Consider the following 15,085-nt stretch of genomic DNA (forward strand, 5'->3'; position numbering starts at 1 on the left):
AAGCACTTTGGGTTAAAATCAGCTCAGTGTCACAGCAGAGCAGCTGCCTGCATCAGTGCAGGATCAGCTTCATGCAGCCTGTGAGAGCCAAACTGGCTCCTTTGCAGGACCAGGAAAACTTTCAGCTTGGGCTTGTGTACTGCACTGGATGGTTGGTTGGGACTTTGCTGGACCATGCTGGTGGGAAGAGTTAACCGAGCAAAACCTGACCAGTTCTGACACCAAGTGAGATAGAAAATAAGTCTTAGGGTTTTGCAGCCAGATGCTGCCCTCCACTGTGATGTTTAACAGAAAAAAACAAGGATATGTGCTGGCAGATTTGTGGTGATGTGATCTAAAACAGCAGAAGACTTCAGAAGAGAAGGATGAAAATACAATTAATGACCTATATATGATGTGATGAGTTTAAGCTTTAGATGTAGCCTGCATGTGTATTAAAATTGTTACCTGTCTGTAATATGAATGTAATGCAGAAAACTAATTCCTTTATTGCATATTTTAATACATCTTAAATGCATTAATTGCCTTTTTTACCTTTACAGCTGGAATCATCAATAATTTTGCTAAGGAGGCGTGTTGTGATGCATTCAGCACAAACTTCAGGCTTTGGAAACCTGGAGAACTGGCTTTTAGCTAACAAACGTTTTTCTCTTCAGCTTCTCTCCCTTCCTGAGGGGCTTGAGATGGGAAACCTCACTTCAGTTGCTTCCCTGTGAATTTTGGAAAATCCTTCCAGCCACACACATATCCCACAGTGTCTGGCTGTTCTGCATTCCTTCAGAGATGACATAAGGCTCAGTTTTCTTCCCAAAAGGAGAAAACTATCAGCTTGGCACCAGATAGCCTATATGAAATGAAATGGATCTTCTTGGAAAACTGATGTCAGATACATTGGAAATGCTGTTTTAGGGCTCCAGAAAAGATTTGTGTCCTCAAGGGTCTTTGCTAACTTACCTCATAAATACATGTGAGACAGCAAGATGGGACAAAACTACCCCAAGGACCCCAATTCATCCCAAATCTCTTCAGATCATGAGGAATGGTCAGGGACAGGGATGGGAGCATCTGGAAACAACATCATTCCTAAGGGAAAGTGTTCAATTTTAATTAATTGCATCCCTTTTATCCATGACAGTGTAATTGCATTTTGCTTAACTAAGTCTTTTTAATTGGTGCTGGGCATGAATGATAAGCAAAGCTGTACCACTCCTTATTGGCTGTCACAGGCAGCTCTTTCAGGGCACTGCAGGATGGTTGGGAGACTTTGAAGCTGGGGTGGAAACAGCTGGAACTGGATGTTTGGGAGGGAAGGTGTGTGGCCCTGTGAACCAACCCACAAATCTCAGGGCTACTCCTTTCTGTAGATGCAAAAGGATTTTTTGTTGCTCACCAACCATCCCATGGTGACTTGTGGCACTCTTCCTGCCCCAAGGGACCTTCTCTTAGACTGGAGGAGTGAACATGTGAGCATGAGTGCCTTCCAAACCTGCTGCACAGGGATCCCAGTGCTGAGCTTCAGGCTCCAAATGCCACTGCTGGGATTTGTGTCCTGCCCCCACAGTGGTGAGGCTGGGGATGAGCTGTGCAGCTGTCCCTCCTCCAAGGGGACACCTCTGACATGTTGGCAAAATCTGAGGGTTTGCCTTAAAAACTGTGTTTCTAGCTATTAAAGAGTGGGGAGCAAGGCCTGTACAAGTGTCACAGCTCCCCAGCAGTGTCTCACAAATCATTAGGCACAAGAAGCTGCACCACAAAGGCCTAAAACCATCTGCTCTTATATTGCAAAATCCCTTTCTAGGACGACTGGTTGCCCCCTGCTGCAATTACAGAGGGCTGAAACCACCACAGCCTGCCTCATTCCCTCAAACTAAGCACCCCACTCTCAGGTTTTGGTCTCACTCTGTGTGCTGTCAGCTGTGCAACAAGGATAAAACACATTTTAGTCCTTTCCTATGACACAGGTGGGATATCACAGGCACTCTCTGGATGCATCACCAGGCCTTTGGGGCCAACGCTGCCCTCCCACTCCTGGGATCATAGAATCATGGAATGATTTGAGTTGGAAAGGACCTTAAAGGCCATCTAGTTTCAAATCCCTGGGCAGGGACATCTTTTACTACACCAGGTTGTTCAAAGCCCCGTCCAACATGGCCTTGAACACTTGTAGGGATGGAACATCCACAGCTGCTCTGGGCCACTCTCACAGTAAAGAATTTCTCCCTGATATATAATCTACACCTAATCTCTTTTAGTTTAAGGCTATTCCCCCTTGTCCTATCTCTACATGCCCTTGACAAGAATCCCTCTCCAGCTCTTTTACAGATATTGGAAGGTGCTCTAAGAGCTCTCTCCTCTCCAGACCGAACAGCCCCGACTTTCTCAGCCTGCCTTTCTGTGAGAGCTGCTCCAGCCCTCTGAGCATCTTCACAGCCCCTCCGGCCTCGCTCCAGCAGTCGAGGGGTCTCAGGGCCGGACGCGGTGCTCAGGCGGGGTCTCAGGAGAGCGGAGCAGAGAGGGATGCTCAGGACCCCCCGGTTCTCTGCTGGAGAAGGGATCGGGGACTCGGGGAGGGGCAGTGTCCGGGCCGGGCCGATCCGCGTGTCTCCCGCAGCGGCTCCGCGGAGCGGCGGCGGCCCTTGAGCTCCCCTTAGTGCCGGGAAGGAGCATTTGAGAGGAGCGGCGGGGTGGGAGGGATGCCGGCAGGCGGCCCATGGCATCCCGTCAGGAATGTCCAGCGCCTGTCCTTGCAGGGGGACCTTTACTTATTCAACATCAATTGCACCAATCGCATGGCATCCAGGAAAGCCCATTTCAATACTTTCTCCCTAATATCTACAGGTGTCTGTGTATAATTTTATTTCTTTATCTATCCGAGCATTTGTTTGCTTATTTATTTATTTATTTATTTATTTATTCGATTCTTTATATTTAACACCAATCGATAGCTTGTTCATGATTTGGTTTTTTTTTTTTTTTTTTTTTTTTTTTTATTTGTTATCATCTTGCTTTACTGGAGCATCTAATTTCTAAAGGTATGAAAAGCTTAGCTTTATACACCAGGTAAGTAAGTGCTATTGCTCCTGCAGACAGCTTAGGAAACGCTGGCAGAGAAGGGAAGAGACTTAGCTATGTCAAAAACATACTGTGCTAAAGCAGGATCATATGGCACCTAGAAATCAGGCACTTATTTTTGCACTTTAATGTGTGATCAGCGTAATTTCTGAAGAATATTTATATTTGCATGCCAGAGAGATCATCAGACGATTTCTGAGAATCTGCTCTCTTGTGTGTATGCACTTCCCTGGGGGTTTTAAGCTCAGGTTCACAACTGTACTGTGATGAAGATGGACTGGCCAGCTCAGCTGCAGTAAGGGCAGGTTTCTGCACACTGATCCTATTCTCTTGCTGCACTGAGCTAACGTGGACCATCCCCTCCCCTGTGGACTTGGAGGTCACACACATGTGAGCTCCTGCAGATAAGCTGATGTCAGGTAGCTGGAAAAGCTGTGAACTGGCCCACATGCCTGAGCTCCAGTTGTTTTGTGACAACTGGGATGTTTCAGGTTATCTGTGGGTCTTGCAACTGTTACTGATTTGTGAAAAATTCAACTCTCTTTGTCAATATTTCTATGACCTGGTAAAGATGCACAAAAGCACAGCCTGATGAAACTGGGTTTGCATCATGAAGAAAAGCTCCATGGAGAGCAGAGGCAGCAGCAGCTCCCAGGACAAATTCAGTGTCCCATCAAGCACACTCCACCCCAGCATCCTCGCTGTGGCCGCAGTTGTGTGAACCCCAATCACGCTTGCTGCACTCTGCGATTGTATTTTCAGTCCCCTTGCAACTTACATCGTCAAGCCAAATTTGTCCAGTACCTTTGGAAGATCAAACAAACAAAAAACAGTTGGATGGGAGAAAGAGGAACGTTGGTTTTTTTTTGGGTTTTTTTTTTTTTTTTTTTCCTAAAGAGAGCCCTGTGGATGGTGGGTGTATTGGGTTGTGTGGTTGGCTTGTTGGAAATCAAGTGTTTGGGCACAGTTCGAGCAGCACTTGACATGCCTCATCCCAAGAGGAATGAGCTGCTCTGTTGAGATCACTGGCTGCTCGTGTAGGTGACCCTGCTGTGGTACTTTCTGGGTGTGTGTAACCACCTCTGCCACACCTGGAGAGGTGTAAAGCTATTGTGGACTCACCTCCTATGGTTGCTGTGAAGGCAGAGACGGCTCGGTTGAATCCCAGCATTCGGCAGACCACGGTGGCCTCATTCCTGGTCCAGTTATCATCACATATTGTCCCCCAGGACCCTTTGTGGAAGATTTCCACACGGCCCTTCTTGTCTCCTCCCACGAGCCGTACAAAATTAATGAGGCCGACTGAGAGTTCAGAGGAGAAGAAAATAACTCCATGGGTCATACAGACATGAGGAAAAGGACATGGACAGACAGAAGCAGTGACCACCCAAAGCAGAGGGATGTTCCCATCTCCAGGGTGGAACCAGAGGTTACTGGTAGCTCACATCCAAACAATTTGAGCCCTCCCTGCGTTTGGAGACACGAGGCTGCAGCTCAGAGCACAGACTCCTTGGCTCTGTTAGCTGTGCTGTGGGTTAACCAGTGTGAGCAGAGGGGTATTTTGGTCCTGATCTCAGGTAACTCTGATACCAGAAGGCAAGTGAGAGAAGAAGTAAAAGTCCAGTACCTTCTCCTTTTTCACCTTTGCTCCCTTTCACTCCTGGAGAACCTGTTCCAAATTAGAAAAGCAAACATTTGACAGTTGCTTGTGGAAAAATCTGGTTATTATCTAGTTCTGAATACTCGTGTGAGTTAGAGATGTGCAGACTCCTTCTCTTGTAGAAAATGAACACCCTGAAGTGACTAAGGCTATGTAAAAGAAACATAGCAGGAAAAGTAGGATAATATACAGCAAAATATTCCCAGTCTGAGACCCAAGAAAAGGGCCATTTTTAAATCCCATATATTTATTCACTTGTAAGAAATGTATCTCATTCCCACTGTTACCTGTAAAATGACATCTCTGATAGACTCGAGATCTCCAGAAGCAGGCATGGTATCTCCCAAATTACTTGCAGGAAGACCTGCATCCTGGGATTTGATCTCCAGGGAGAGCAGAAAGGTGCTCTCAACAGTCCTCCATCATTTCTGCGGAGAATCTTGGTCTTGAGGGCAGGGGTGTTTGAAAAAACCCGATGAGGTCTTTCCCTCGAAGCTACCTCCAGAAAATACTCATTGCTGTCTCCTTCTGGGGACCAGGAGATGAGATGCACCCAGAGGGCAGCCTTTGGCCTGGAGCCAGCCCAGTTACACTTCCTCCATCCTCCAGATGCAAAGCTCCAGAGGAGGAGTGCATGGAGGAGCCTCACATAGAATCTAGTTTATTTCTGAGGACTCTTGCACTATTTTGTGTGGACTATTAAAAGAAAAAAAGCATCTGGAGCACTGTTTGCTTCCCATGGGCTGTTGTAACAACTGATTGGGTTTTTTTACTACAGGTCTTATGTTTTTATGAAATACTCTGTGATAGGAAGGGAGGGGGGTTAGGAATGGAGAGGAGCTGTAGTGTTGGCCCTTTTGAAGAACTTTTGTGTCTACGGTTAGCAGGGTGTAGTTAAATAGCCTCACTGTTAGGTGTTTCCAACAGCTTCGCTATGCCATGTTCCAATTGCCATGTTTACATGGGATAACAGGGTGTCTCTGATGTCCCTGAACAAAGCAAAGAGGAATGAGGGCTGTTCCACTTTTCTGTGAAATCAGAGATTTGAGAAAACCTAATGCATCTGTGTACTTGCATGTCTTTTAGCACACCTCCCAGGGTGTACAACTGACACCCTGAACTTTCCTCTGCTGGGAAGGCTGATCTCTCTGTTGAGTTCCTGCAAATCAGCTCTGAAAACACACCCCAGAGAAGCTTTGGTTGGTCTGTGATCTACAGTCCCAAATCCAAATGTGCCAACATCTCCACAGATCCTGTGGCAAAGAGCCTTACCAGAAAATCCAGTATCTCCCCTGGCTCCTTTGAGTCCTGGTTCTCCTTTCAGACCCTTAATGCCATAATCCCCCTTGGCTCCTTTTAGACCAGCTGGGCCTGGGATGCCTGGGTGGAAAGCAAAAAGTCATTGCCTTTGTCTCTTCCCTGGGAATGGACATGACAAACATTTCACATTGATGCAGAACAGTGGAATGTGGCACCTAAAGTTCTTTGCATCATCAGAATAAATCATGCTATAAGAGTTTACCTTGTGGGCCCTGGTCTCCCTTTTCTCCTTTTTGCCCTGGAGGTCCTAAGATCATCAAAACAATCAATCAATCAATCAATCAAACAAACAAACAAACAAACAAACGATGATGTTTATACATTTATAAAAGATTATGCAAATTAGTACTTACAATTGATTTTAATTCATCTAGTTTTGGTGCCTACACTATAAGCATCTATTTCTGAATCAGGTGTCTTATTTCACACCATACTTAGTCTAGACCATGTCAAAAAAACCCACAGGCAGTGGAGAAACATCTTCTCCTGAAGTTCACCTTAAACTGCTCCTTTGTGCATTTTCAATTTATACAAAAATTCAGGCACCATCACCTCCTCACACATATTACAGATGGCAGAAATAACCCTCTGGTGAATAGTCAGCCCCCAGCAGCCTGGCAGAGCCCCAGGAGTGCCATGGCATCCTGGGATGCATTGGGGGTCCAAGAAGAAGACTCAAGAGATCTCCTCTTGGTGGTATAGTTCCCTTTCCAGTGTCTGCATGATGTGTGCTGTTCACCCAAAACCTGCTTTATTCTCCTTTACCTGCTATTCCTTTTTCTCCCTGTACACCTTTGAGTCCAGCAATGCCTTGTGCTCCTAAAATAAAAAATGAATCAGTACGGCTGAGCCACACAAAGTGAGACCAGAGTAGAAGGTCAATGAGTTATAGGTTTGAGCAGGGCTGTACCTGGGCTACCTGTGGGGCCCTGGTCCCCTTTCTCCCCTTTCTGACCAGGTGTGCCATCAAGGCCAGGACTGCCAGGAGGTCCACGTTGTCCAGTTGCACCTTGAGGTTGAGTGAAAGCAGCACCATTAAAGTGTAACACAACACATGAAGGAGATAAAAACACAGCTCTATCACCAGCCCTTGCACACTGAGTTGAGCCTATGAAGGCAAAACTAACACTGGCTGTCTCCAAGTTGCAATCCTGGCAGTGCCAATCTTAGCAATGCAGTGAGGGATGATCTGGAGTGAAAGGCTGCATGGAACCATGTTCTGGCTGACTGCCAGCCTTGAAATGCACAAGTTCTTTCCTAAAAAAGCAGACAATTTCTGCCCTTGTGTGTGCACACACGTCAGGGAGGAAGACATGCTTCTTTCCCCCTCAGGCTCCTGCACAGTGAGTGGGGCCTGGATGAGACAGCCAAGGCTGCTGGATGAGTTTGGACAACATTGAAATGTTGACATGGTTTCTTCATTTAATCATCATCTTGTCTTACCCATGCTGGGATCCAGACTGGCTGCAGTTTTCCTTGTCATGAAACACCACATAAAAGAGATCACTCATGCCTCTACAAGAAATTGCACCTTCTGTGCTGCTTACCTGCCTCTCCTTTTGGCCCAGGAGGTCCAGGCTTCCCCGGGCTACCTGTAACAACATCCTGGCATCAGTGCTAACAAGGCTTAGCCCAGCCCCTCAGCTGGGGTGGCCCTGCACCCTGCCACACTGTGTCCCCTACACTTACCTTCGTTACCTGACTGTCCTGGGAGTCCCTGCAGTCCCTGAAGACCCACAGCTCCCTTGGGCCCGGGGTCTCCCTTCTGGCCCATGTCACCTTTCTGTCCTTGGGGACCTATCAAAGAGCACAGCACACATGCATAAATTCAAAGAGCCAGATGTGTTGTCTCTGCAGCCTGTGGAGCACCTCTGTCTGCCCACACCAGTAGGAAGGTTTGGCCTCACACCTGCATTTACCATCTGGTGACATATAAAGCTGTAGGGGGATAGAGCTGGTCTGTCTGATCCACCTCTGGCTCTGTCAGCCTCTCTGGCCAGATGTTTGTCTGGGCTGCTGTTGAAGGCTTGCAGTGGTGCCATCACACCTCTCCAAACTATCCCTGTTACTGGACTGTTTTCTCCCCTAGTTAAATATCCCTTACTGCAGTCTGAATGCTTCCCTTCTGCTAGACACAGTGGAGATACAGGGCAGCACATTCCACCCCTGTGCTTCCAGGGAGTTCTGTCATCTCCCATTAATCTTCTCTTCTCTGAACAGGTGATCAGCATGCTCCAAAAGAGCAGAATTACTTGAAACTGCCTCCTTTGAAAACTTCATATTTCTGCTCCAGAATTATCCCAACGTCCTTTTGGTATTCCTCCTACAATCACTCTTCTCTTCTGGAGCATCTTGTGCTAATGAGAGCATTGGGGCATTCAGGATCTGGTGGAAGCTCTGGGGAAGCTCTTATCAACCTGTCCAATTGTCCTCCCTGCCCTGCACCATACACATCACCTGCTTTCTTTTCCTCTCCTGCTTCCAGCCCATGTGAGACCAGTGAGTAACAGCAATCCATAATGCATGTTACATGGGAGAAACATTGCATAACTCTTCTACTTCAGGTGTATAAAGCCAGGCTTATGTAAGATATAAAGCTCTCAGAAACAGGTTCCACTAAAATGAGTACTAACATCCACATGCCTGTGCATATAAATTATATTGTATTATTTTATACCACGGAAATCCTACTGCAAATATCACTGCTTTAATCTAGGGTAGGCTGATAATTGAATATCTGTGGCTTTCATTAGACAAAGGTCACTCTGTAAAGAAACTTCCATGGTGCAGAGTCAACATTTTGCATGGCCCCTTCCCCCAGACCTCCTTTGGGAGATTTGCTGAAGCATGACATGAAATTAAACCCCTTCAGATCAGGTCAAGTGTCCTGTTTATCCAGCTCCCTCATTGGCTGGCAAACCACACTCAGGGCTGCTTGGATTTTTATGAATACTGACCCATGAAGGCTTCTCCTGGTGTTTTATGTAGAATGAGTTTAAAAAGAAATACGTGTGAGAATTAAAAATGTTGAGATAGTGCAGAAGTCTTACCTTCAAGCCCCATCTCTCCTTTTTCTCCTTTCACTCCTGGTATGCCACTTGGGCCAGCAAGACCAGGAGATCCTTTGCTCCCCTTCTCACCCTTGGGTCCATGTGCCCCTGCAAGGACAACACCATTTTTCTGATGCTTCATGGGGTGCCATGTGTGGTGAATGCCAGCAGCAGGACACCCACCACAGCTGTGAGCATAAGCCAGACCCCACTCTGTGCACTGGAGAGTGGTGCTGGTGACAGTGGGAAATTGGCCCACTGCGACTGTTGCACACTGACTTTAAAAATAAGTTTTTTTCCAGCTAAGTTTTGCTTTTGCTCACATTAGCTTTATATAGGTTTATTTCCTTCAACTCCAATGACATTCTTATTCACACCTTGGCTGAGGATAAGATTGCTCATAAAATCATCCATAAAGCCACTTTATGTTCATCCACAGAAGTAATTCAGGTGTCAGAAAAGCCTTACCTTGGTCTCCCTTTGTCCCTGGTGGTCCTCGTAACCCTGGGATTAAAATACATATATCAGCTGACACACATCATCTATTCACAGTAATGGCCAAGAAGAGGAGACAAATTTTTTAATCATCCTTTGCTCACACAATTTCAGTCACCAGCGAGGCCAATCTTCAGCTGGCAGGGACCAGCACAACCACTTGAGTGAAGTCCTTGGAGCTCAGCTGAGTGCTCAGCTGGTCAGGGGCCAGCTTGTCTTCCTGCCAAGCCCAGCTCATGGGGACCATTGGGGAGATCTTTCATGAAAAGGCACTGAACGATTGGGCTCTGATGTGTAATAACACTGCTTGGCAGGAGGTGCTGTTTCAATGTCGTAAGTGCAGCCAGGAAGATATGAAAACACAATTTTAATTTTTTTTTTCCTTCAGAAAATCTCATCAGTGCAGCCAAGAAGTAGGGATGGATGAGTTACAGACCTGACCTAACATCTTAGATCATCATCACAGGATCATAGAAACTGTTGCCTGGCCCAACCTCTGCTCAAAGTGGAGCCAGCATTAGATCAGGACTTTCTGCATCCTCACAGTCTGGAGATATTTACCTCCTATGGCAGGTGGCAGTTCTACTCCTATGGCAGTTCTACCCAAAGCCCCAGGTACCCAGGGCAGCAGCTTGTGCAAGGCTGTGGAGGGCAGAACTTGCACCCAGCTCATTCCTGAGTCCATGCCAATGTTTTCCTAGGGACAGGGTGGGCATCGACCTCGTGGGAGCACTTGGACTAGCCAAGGCTCCTGGAGGATCGGTGAAAAGATACAGCAGGTCTCCTCATGACCAGGGCATTGGGTGTCTGCACTCTGGGTAGGATCTGGGTCTGGAGACTGGAACCCCAAATCCTCACTTAAGGTCTCTTAGAGGAAATAAAGAAGAAGAGGAAAAGAGGAGAAGTTGTGGCTCATCACCAACATACCTGGTAGACCAGGATCTCCTTTGCGTCCGGGAGGCCCTGAAATAAATATTTAATGGACATTTTTCAGTAGCCAGCAGTCAGTGAGGAAGACAGCAGTATGGGATTGGCAGGCTTGAGGTGTGGGCTGGAGACACCACCCTTCTGGAGGGCACCTGAGTCTGAATCTACAAGTCACAGGAGGAAGAGGAGCCCAGAGCTACATGTGCAGCTGCAAGGGGATCTGGGGGTTTGCACAGAGCTGCTCCAGCTCCTATAGGTGCTCCCTGGTCTGGAATTGACTCCAGTCCTGGGCATGGGGGCATCACTAACTGACAGGAAGATAAAATCTTGCCCTAGTTATTGGATCATCTAACTGGGTTTTCAGCCCTGCTAGTGATACAGAGGAGCCAGGTGTCCCCACTGCAGAGCCAGCATGGGCAGCCATACCTGCAACCAGGGTGATGTTGTCCATCCTCATCATCAGGTTTGCATTGTTGCTTTTAATGATGGTGATTTCCTCTTCTAAGCTTCTCTTCCAGTTTTCTTCAAGTCCCATGAGAAAGCTCTTCCCAGTAGAGCTTCTGGACAAGGCCAGATGGTTGGCAAAGGAGCTCTCCAGAATCTCCTCTGTGTAGGAGGCATTTTGCTCTTGAAGTTTCAATATCTCTCTCTGCATCTTAAATACTGAGGAAACAAAAAGCCCATGCAATGAATATTCACTGCCTGGTCTGGCTGGGAAATGGTTGTTTGGCAGAGCCAATTCCTCAGCACCTGGGGAGGGCAACGGGGCATAAAGGCCACCCTGTTTGACCCGGGGAGGTGGTTTTCGTGTGCCAGTCCTTGCTGCAGCCAGGAGTGCAGCTGGGAGTGCTTTTGCAAATGCAAAGCACACACACACACACACACACACACACACAGGGTGGGGGGAATTGTTCCCTGCAGCCTCTGCTTTGCCTGGCGGTGTGCAGAGGAGCCTCTGTGCTCCCTCAGAGGGTTCAGACCTGTGTGCTCATCCCCGCTTGCCCCTGGCCCCAGGAGCACCCAGAAAAGCTCTCCTTTGATGCCAAGCCCGCGGCGGGGTTGTAGCGTTACCTTTGTACATCAGCAGCCCCTGCCCGGCCGTCAGCAGCAGCAGGTACAGGCTGAGGGCTGTCCGAACACAGCATGGGGATGCCTTTTTCTGACCCCGAGGCTCTAAAAACCAAGAGAAGAAAGGCAGACGCTCTCCCACATCTCTCCCCTACAAACTCTGCTTGCTTCCAGCCTTTTCAGGCGTGCCCACAGTGCTTTCCAGCGGTGTGGAGCAGCAAGGTCCCTGGAGAGTGCTGGGTCCTGCCAGCAAGGCAGGCTGCCTTCCTCTGCTCCAGGCTTTGCACTGCAATCTGCCTGGCCATCTTTTCCTTAGCTAATTTAATCAGCTCAGCTCCATCGAGACTTAATCCAGCCTGTAACAGTGTGAATGTGGTGATTTTCCCTTTTCTGCATCAACAAACTCCCTGTTTCCATCGCTTTTAGTTGTCCCAGGATGGCATTAGGAGAGTTCCTCAAAGCAATTCCCTCCATCCAGAGCACTGCATACATGTGATTCCAACAGTGATGCATGTATGCATCAAAATAAATGAAAAATCAATAAGAAACTGAACTGCAGGACAAACTGAAACAAGTCATAAGATGTAAAATCAATCATTACCAGCAAGTGTAAAAGAAACAAATGGCTTTGTTGAATTTTGGCCTTCAGGGAGAAAAAAAGTATTTCAGAAGCATTGGTGACTGCGTCAGACATTCAGTAAGTTACCCTTAATTGAGGCTTTTCTTTTTTTCTTCAAAGTAATGTAATCAGGAATTTAAAGTCTTAGTTTTTAAAGAGCACAGTATTTTAATTGGTTTTACAATAGAATGGCTTAGTCAGCAATGATGTTTTTATATTCAGCTAAGAATTCATAAATTTACATTTTCTTATTGAGTCTGGTGATTTTAGTATCTTAACTATTATGCATGAAAGTCTTACTCAAGAAAATTAGACATTTTCTAAGACAGGAAAATAACTATTTTTTTTTTCTGATACTCAGCATCAGCTTTTGGCTAGAAAGAGTAGTTTGACACTTCTACTTTTAAATGGCAGTTAATTTACTGGCAAAATCACTGCAAAAAGCATTTAATATGCAATATTTCATTTTTATGTGTTGTTTTAGACCAGATAAAATCCATATAAATCCACTGAATAAAAAGAAATCTTACCACTTATCTGAAAGGTTGTGATAGCAGGTGAGGCAAACCCAATCTTTTCTGAAACACTGAAAGAGTTCATATCACTGGAATTTCCATCTTCCCCGCATTTGTCTTTACTTTTCATGACAAAGTTCTTGTGGCTAATCTAAAACCTTGCCAGATTATGGACAATAATAAAGAACTGGAGGTACTTCCTCTCTGCCTCCTGATTTGGCACGCTTTCTGATATGCATTTCCTATCTGCTCAGCTTTTATAGACTACTGAGAACTCTGATGTGGTAATTTGAACAGTTCCTCAAAAAATCCCGCAGCTAAGATGCTGAGCTGCTCTCATGTGCTCAATTGGAGTCCAGGGAGCCTTGGGCAGAATTCTGAAAGATCTGCAGCCTGGAGTTATTCTGCATTGTGGTGGAGTTAGGAATGGACATTTTGTTTCTAACACAAGTAAACCTCCTCAGGTAGCCAAGAAGGTTCCATGTTCAGTGTTAGCTTGGCAATCCCTCTCCTGGGAGGGGAGGCTGAGGACTTTGCCATAGGTGAAACACACAGTGATGCGCACCAAGGTGACACCTCAGTGACTGTGAGTGACTCAAGTGCAAGGAGGCAAAGAATCAGGGGGAGTTGTAAAGACAAGCAAATGATGGTGGGATGGAGGATGCTGAAACCCAAATGGGTTTGGGATGACACGGAGAAGAGACATTTGCAGCCTCCCTGACAAGGTCTCTCAAGCTCCTGCTTCCTCCCTGACAAGTTTTTCACACAATTCCTACCTCTTCACCATTTCTTTGCCCTCATCCTGCCAAACTCCCCCCGGCATTTGTCATTTTGACATCTCCACTTGCGTTGGGTTTGATTTTGCTTTTTCAAAGGGAAGTGACTCACCCAAGCCTGCAGGCAGGAGCCGTTGGTAGGAGCTGGGCAAAGCCCTCCTCATCCACGCTGCCACCACCTTGTCCTGCCCTCTCTGAGGTGCCAGGCAGTCACTGTCACACGATTTGGTCCTGGGCTGCAGGTCTATGCTCATCTCTGGGGCTGCTGGGTCCTCACCACTTTGCTTGGCCATGGAATGAAGTGTGGCAAATCTTCAGGTAGGGGTGAGCTGGAGATGCACACCCTGACAGTGCAGAGTGAAGCCCTCTGTTCTGCACCTAGTGTACAAATCTCTGAAAGCCTTAAACCACAAATACATGGGGATTTTTGAATCCACATCTGTGTTCTCTTTTCAAATGTGCTTGTGCAGCTGTGACCTGGTTTGTCCTCATCAGGGAGGAAGAGGGATCCTCCATTTTTAAACATTCTGCTACACTCTGTATAGGAATTTGGATAATTTGCTTCCTTGCGAAGGTCTCAGGCATGAGAATTGAATTAGGGAGGCTTGAGAGGTTACCACTGATCAGCTGAGCCACAGTAAATGCTTGTGCATTCTCTCCCATCCCAGCACCACCTCCCCATGGGAGTAAGGGCTCATATCCAGCCCATTTCTGATGGTTCTGGTGGTTCAGCTGACCATTCTGCACAAGCCTGGAGCCGTCTACTCTTGCTGGGTGATGAGCTGGGAATGACTGCGCTTGTGCTGCCAAGTGGATGTTTATAGGATGGATGTGATTCAGGTGCATGCAGAGAGTAGATTTATAGCAGAGAGGCTTTTAATAATACTTCTAGTCAAATCTATTTTATTTCAAAGTATTAAAAATAAGCTGGCAGACATAGTTCTCAAAAGCCTGCCTAAAGACAAAAGGTGCAATGAGATCTTTGTGTCCTCCTTCCCTGAGAAAGAAGCTCAGGGATAAGTTTTCACATGATTCATGGTCATGCTGTGGCCATGCCACTCTCAGTGGCCCAGCTGGCATGGATGTAAAAACAGGGGTAGATTCCATTGAGTTTTACAGCCCTGAACTACAGTTCTTTGGGTTTTAACGTCCAGTTCTCCACTATTGAGGGAAACTCATGATCCTTCTGACCCAGCTGGTCAAACCTTTATTTGTATTTGATGCAGCCCCATGCAGTTCTGTGAAGTGCCCCATTCTCATTGCTCAGGTGAGCCTCTGGCTGCCTGGGAGGTGGTGGTGCATTCCTATCTCGGTGTCACCCCTGCCAGCAGGGAGCAGATTTCCCAATGCATGTGGTGCCGAGGGTCTGGGCCACGCCCTGGCGGCAGAGATCGTGTCCCAACATGCTGGCTCAGCCTTTGCCCGTGCTGCTGTCCTGTTCTCTGCTGTTCTCTTTCATTTCTCACTATACCATCAATGACTGCAGCAATAGGTCGACTTTGATTTTGCAATCAGGGAAGGAAAAAGAAAAGAAACTGCTGATTCAGTGCAGTCTCACTACGTTGATGTTTCGCTGAAGCAAT

At 46.9% G+C, this 15,085-nt stretch overlaps 1 protein-coding gene across 2 annotated transcripts; it reads right to left on the bottom strand.

Annotated features, from left to right (window-relative positions):
* Positions 1–2,877: 2,877 nt before the first annotated feature.
* MARCO (macrophage receptor with collagenous structure) lies at positions 2,878–13,878 on the bottom strand. Of its 2 annotated transcripts, none has more exons than XM_083864596.1 (15): positions 13,615–13,878; positions 11,596–11,697; positions 10,951–11,187; positions 10,525–10,560; positions 9,571–9,606; positions 9,103–9,210; positions 7,742–7,849; positions 7,600–7,644; positions 6,963–7,061; positions 6,818–6,871; positions 6,255–6,299; positions 6,005–6,112; positions 4,700–4,741; positions 4,195–4,374; positions 2,878–3,876 (listed from the first exon to the last, which is right to left on the bottom strand). In XM_083864596.1, the coding sequence occupies exons 1-15, from the start codon at positions 13,793–13,795 to the stop codon at positions 3,746–3,748; spliced, it is 1,512 nt and encodes a 503-aa protein (XP_083720722.1). In that variant the 5' UTR covers positions 13,796–13,878; the 3' UTR covers positions 2,878–3,745. The 2 variants fall into 2 exon arrangements, with proteins under 2 accessions (XP_083720722.1, XP_083720723.1); XM_083864597.1 differs by lacking the exon at positions 13,615–13,878 and adding an exon at positions 12,742–12,952.
* Positions 13,879–15,085: the final 1,207 nt, after the last annotated feature.

Source organism: Zosterops lateralis (genome assembly GCF_965231275.1).
Source record: "Zosterops lateralis genome assembly, chromosome: 7".
In the NCBI taxonomy this organism is placed as follows: domain Eukaryota; kingdom Metazoa; phylum Chordata; class Aves; order Passeriformes; family Zosteropidae; genus Zosterops; species Zosterops lateralis.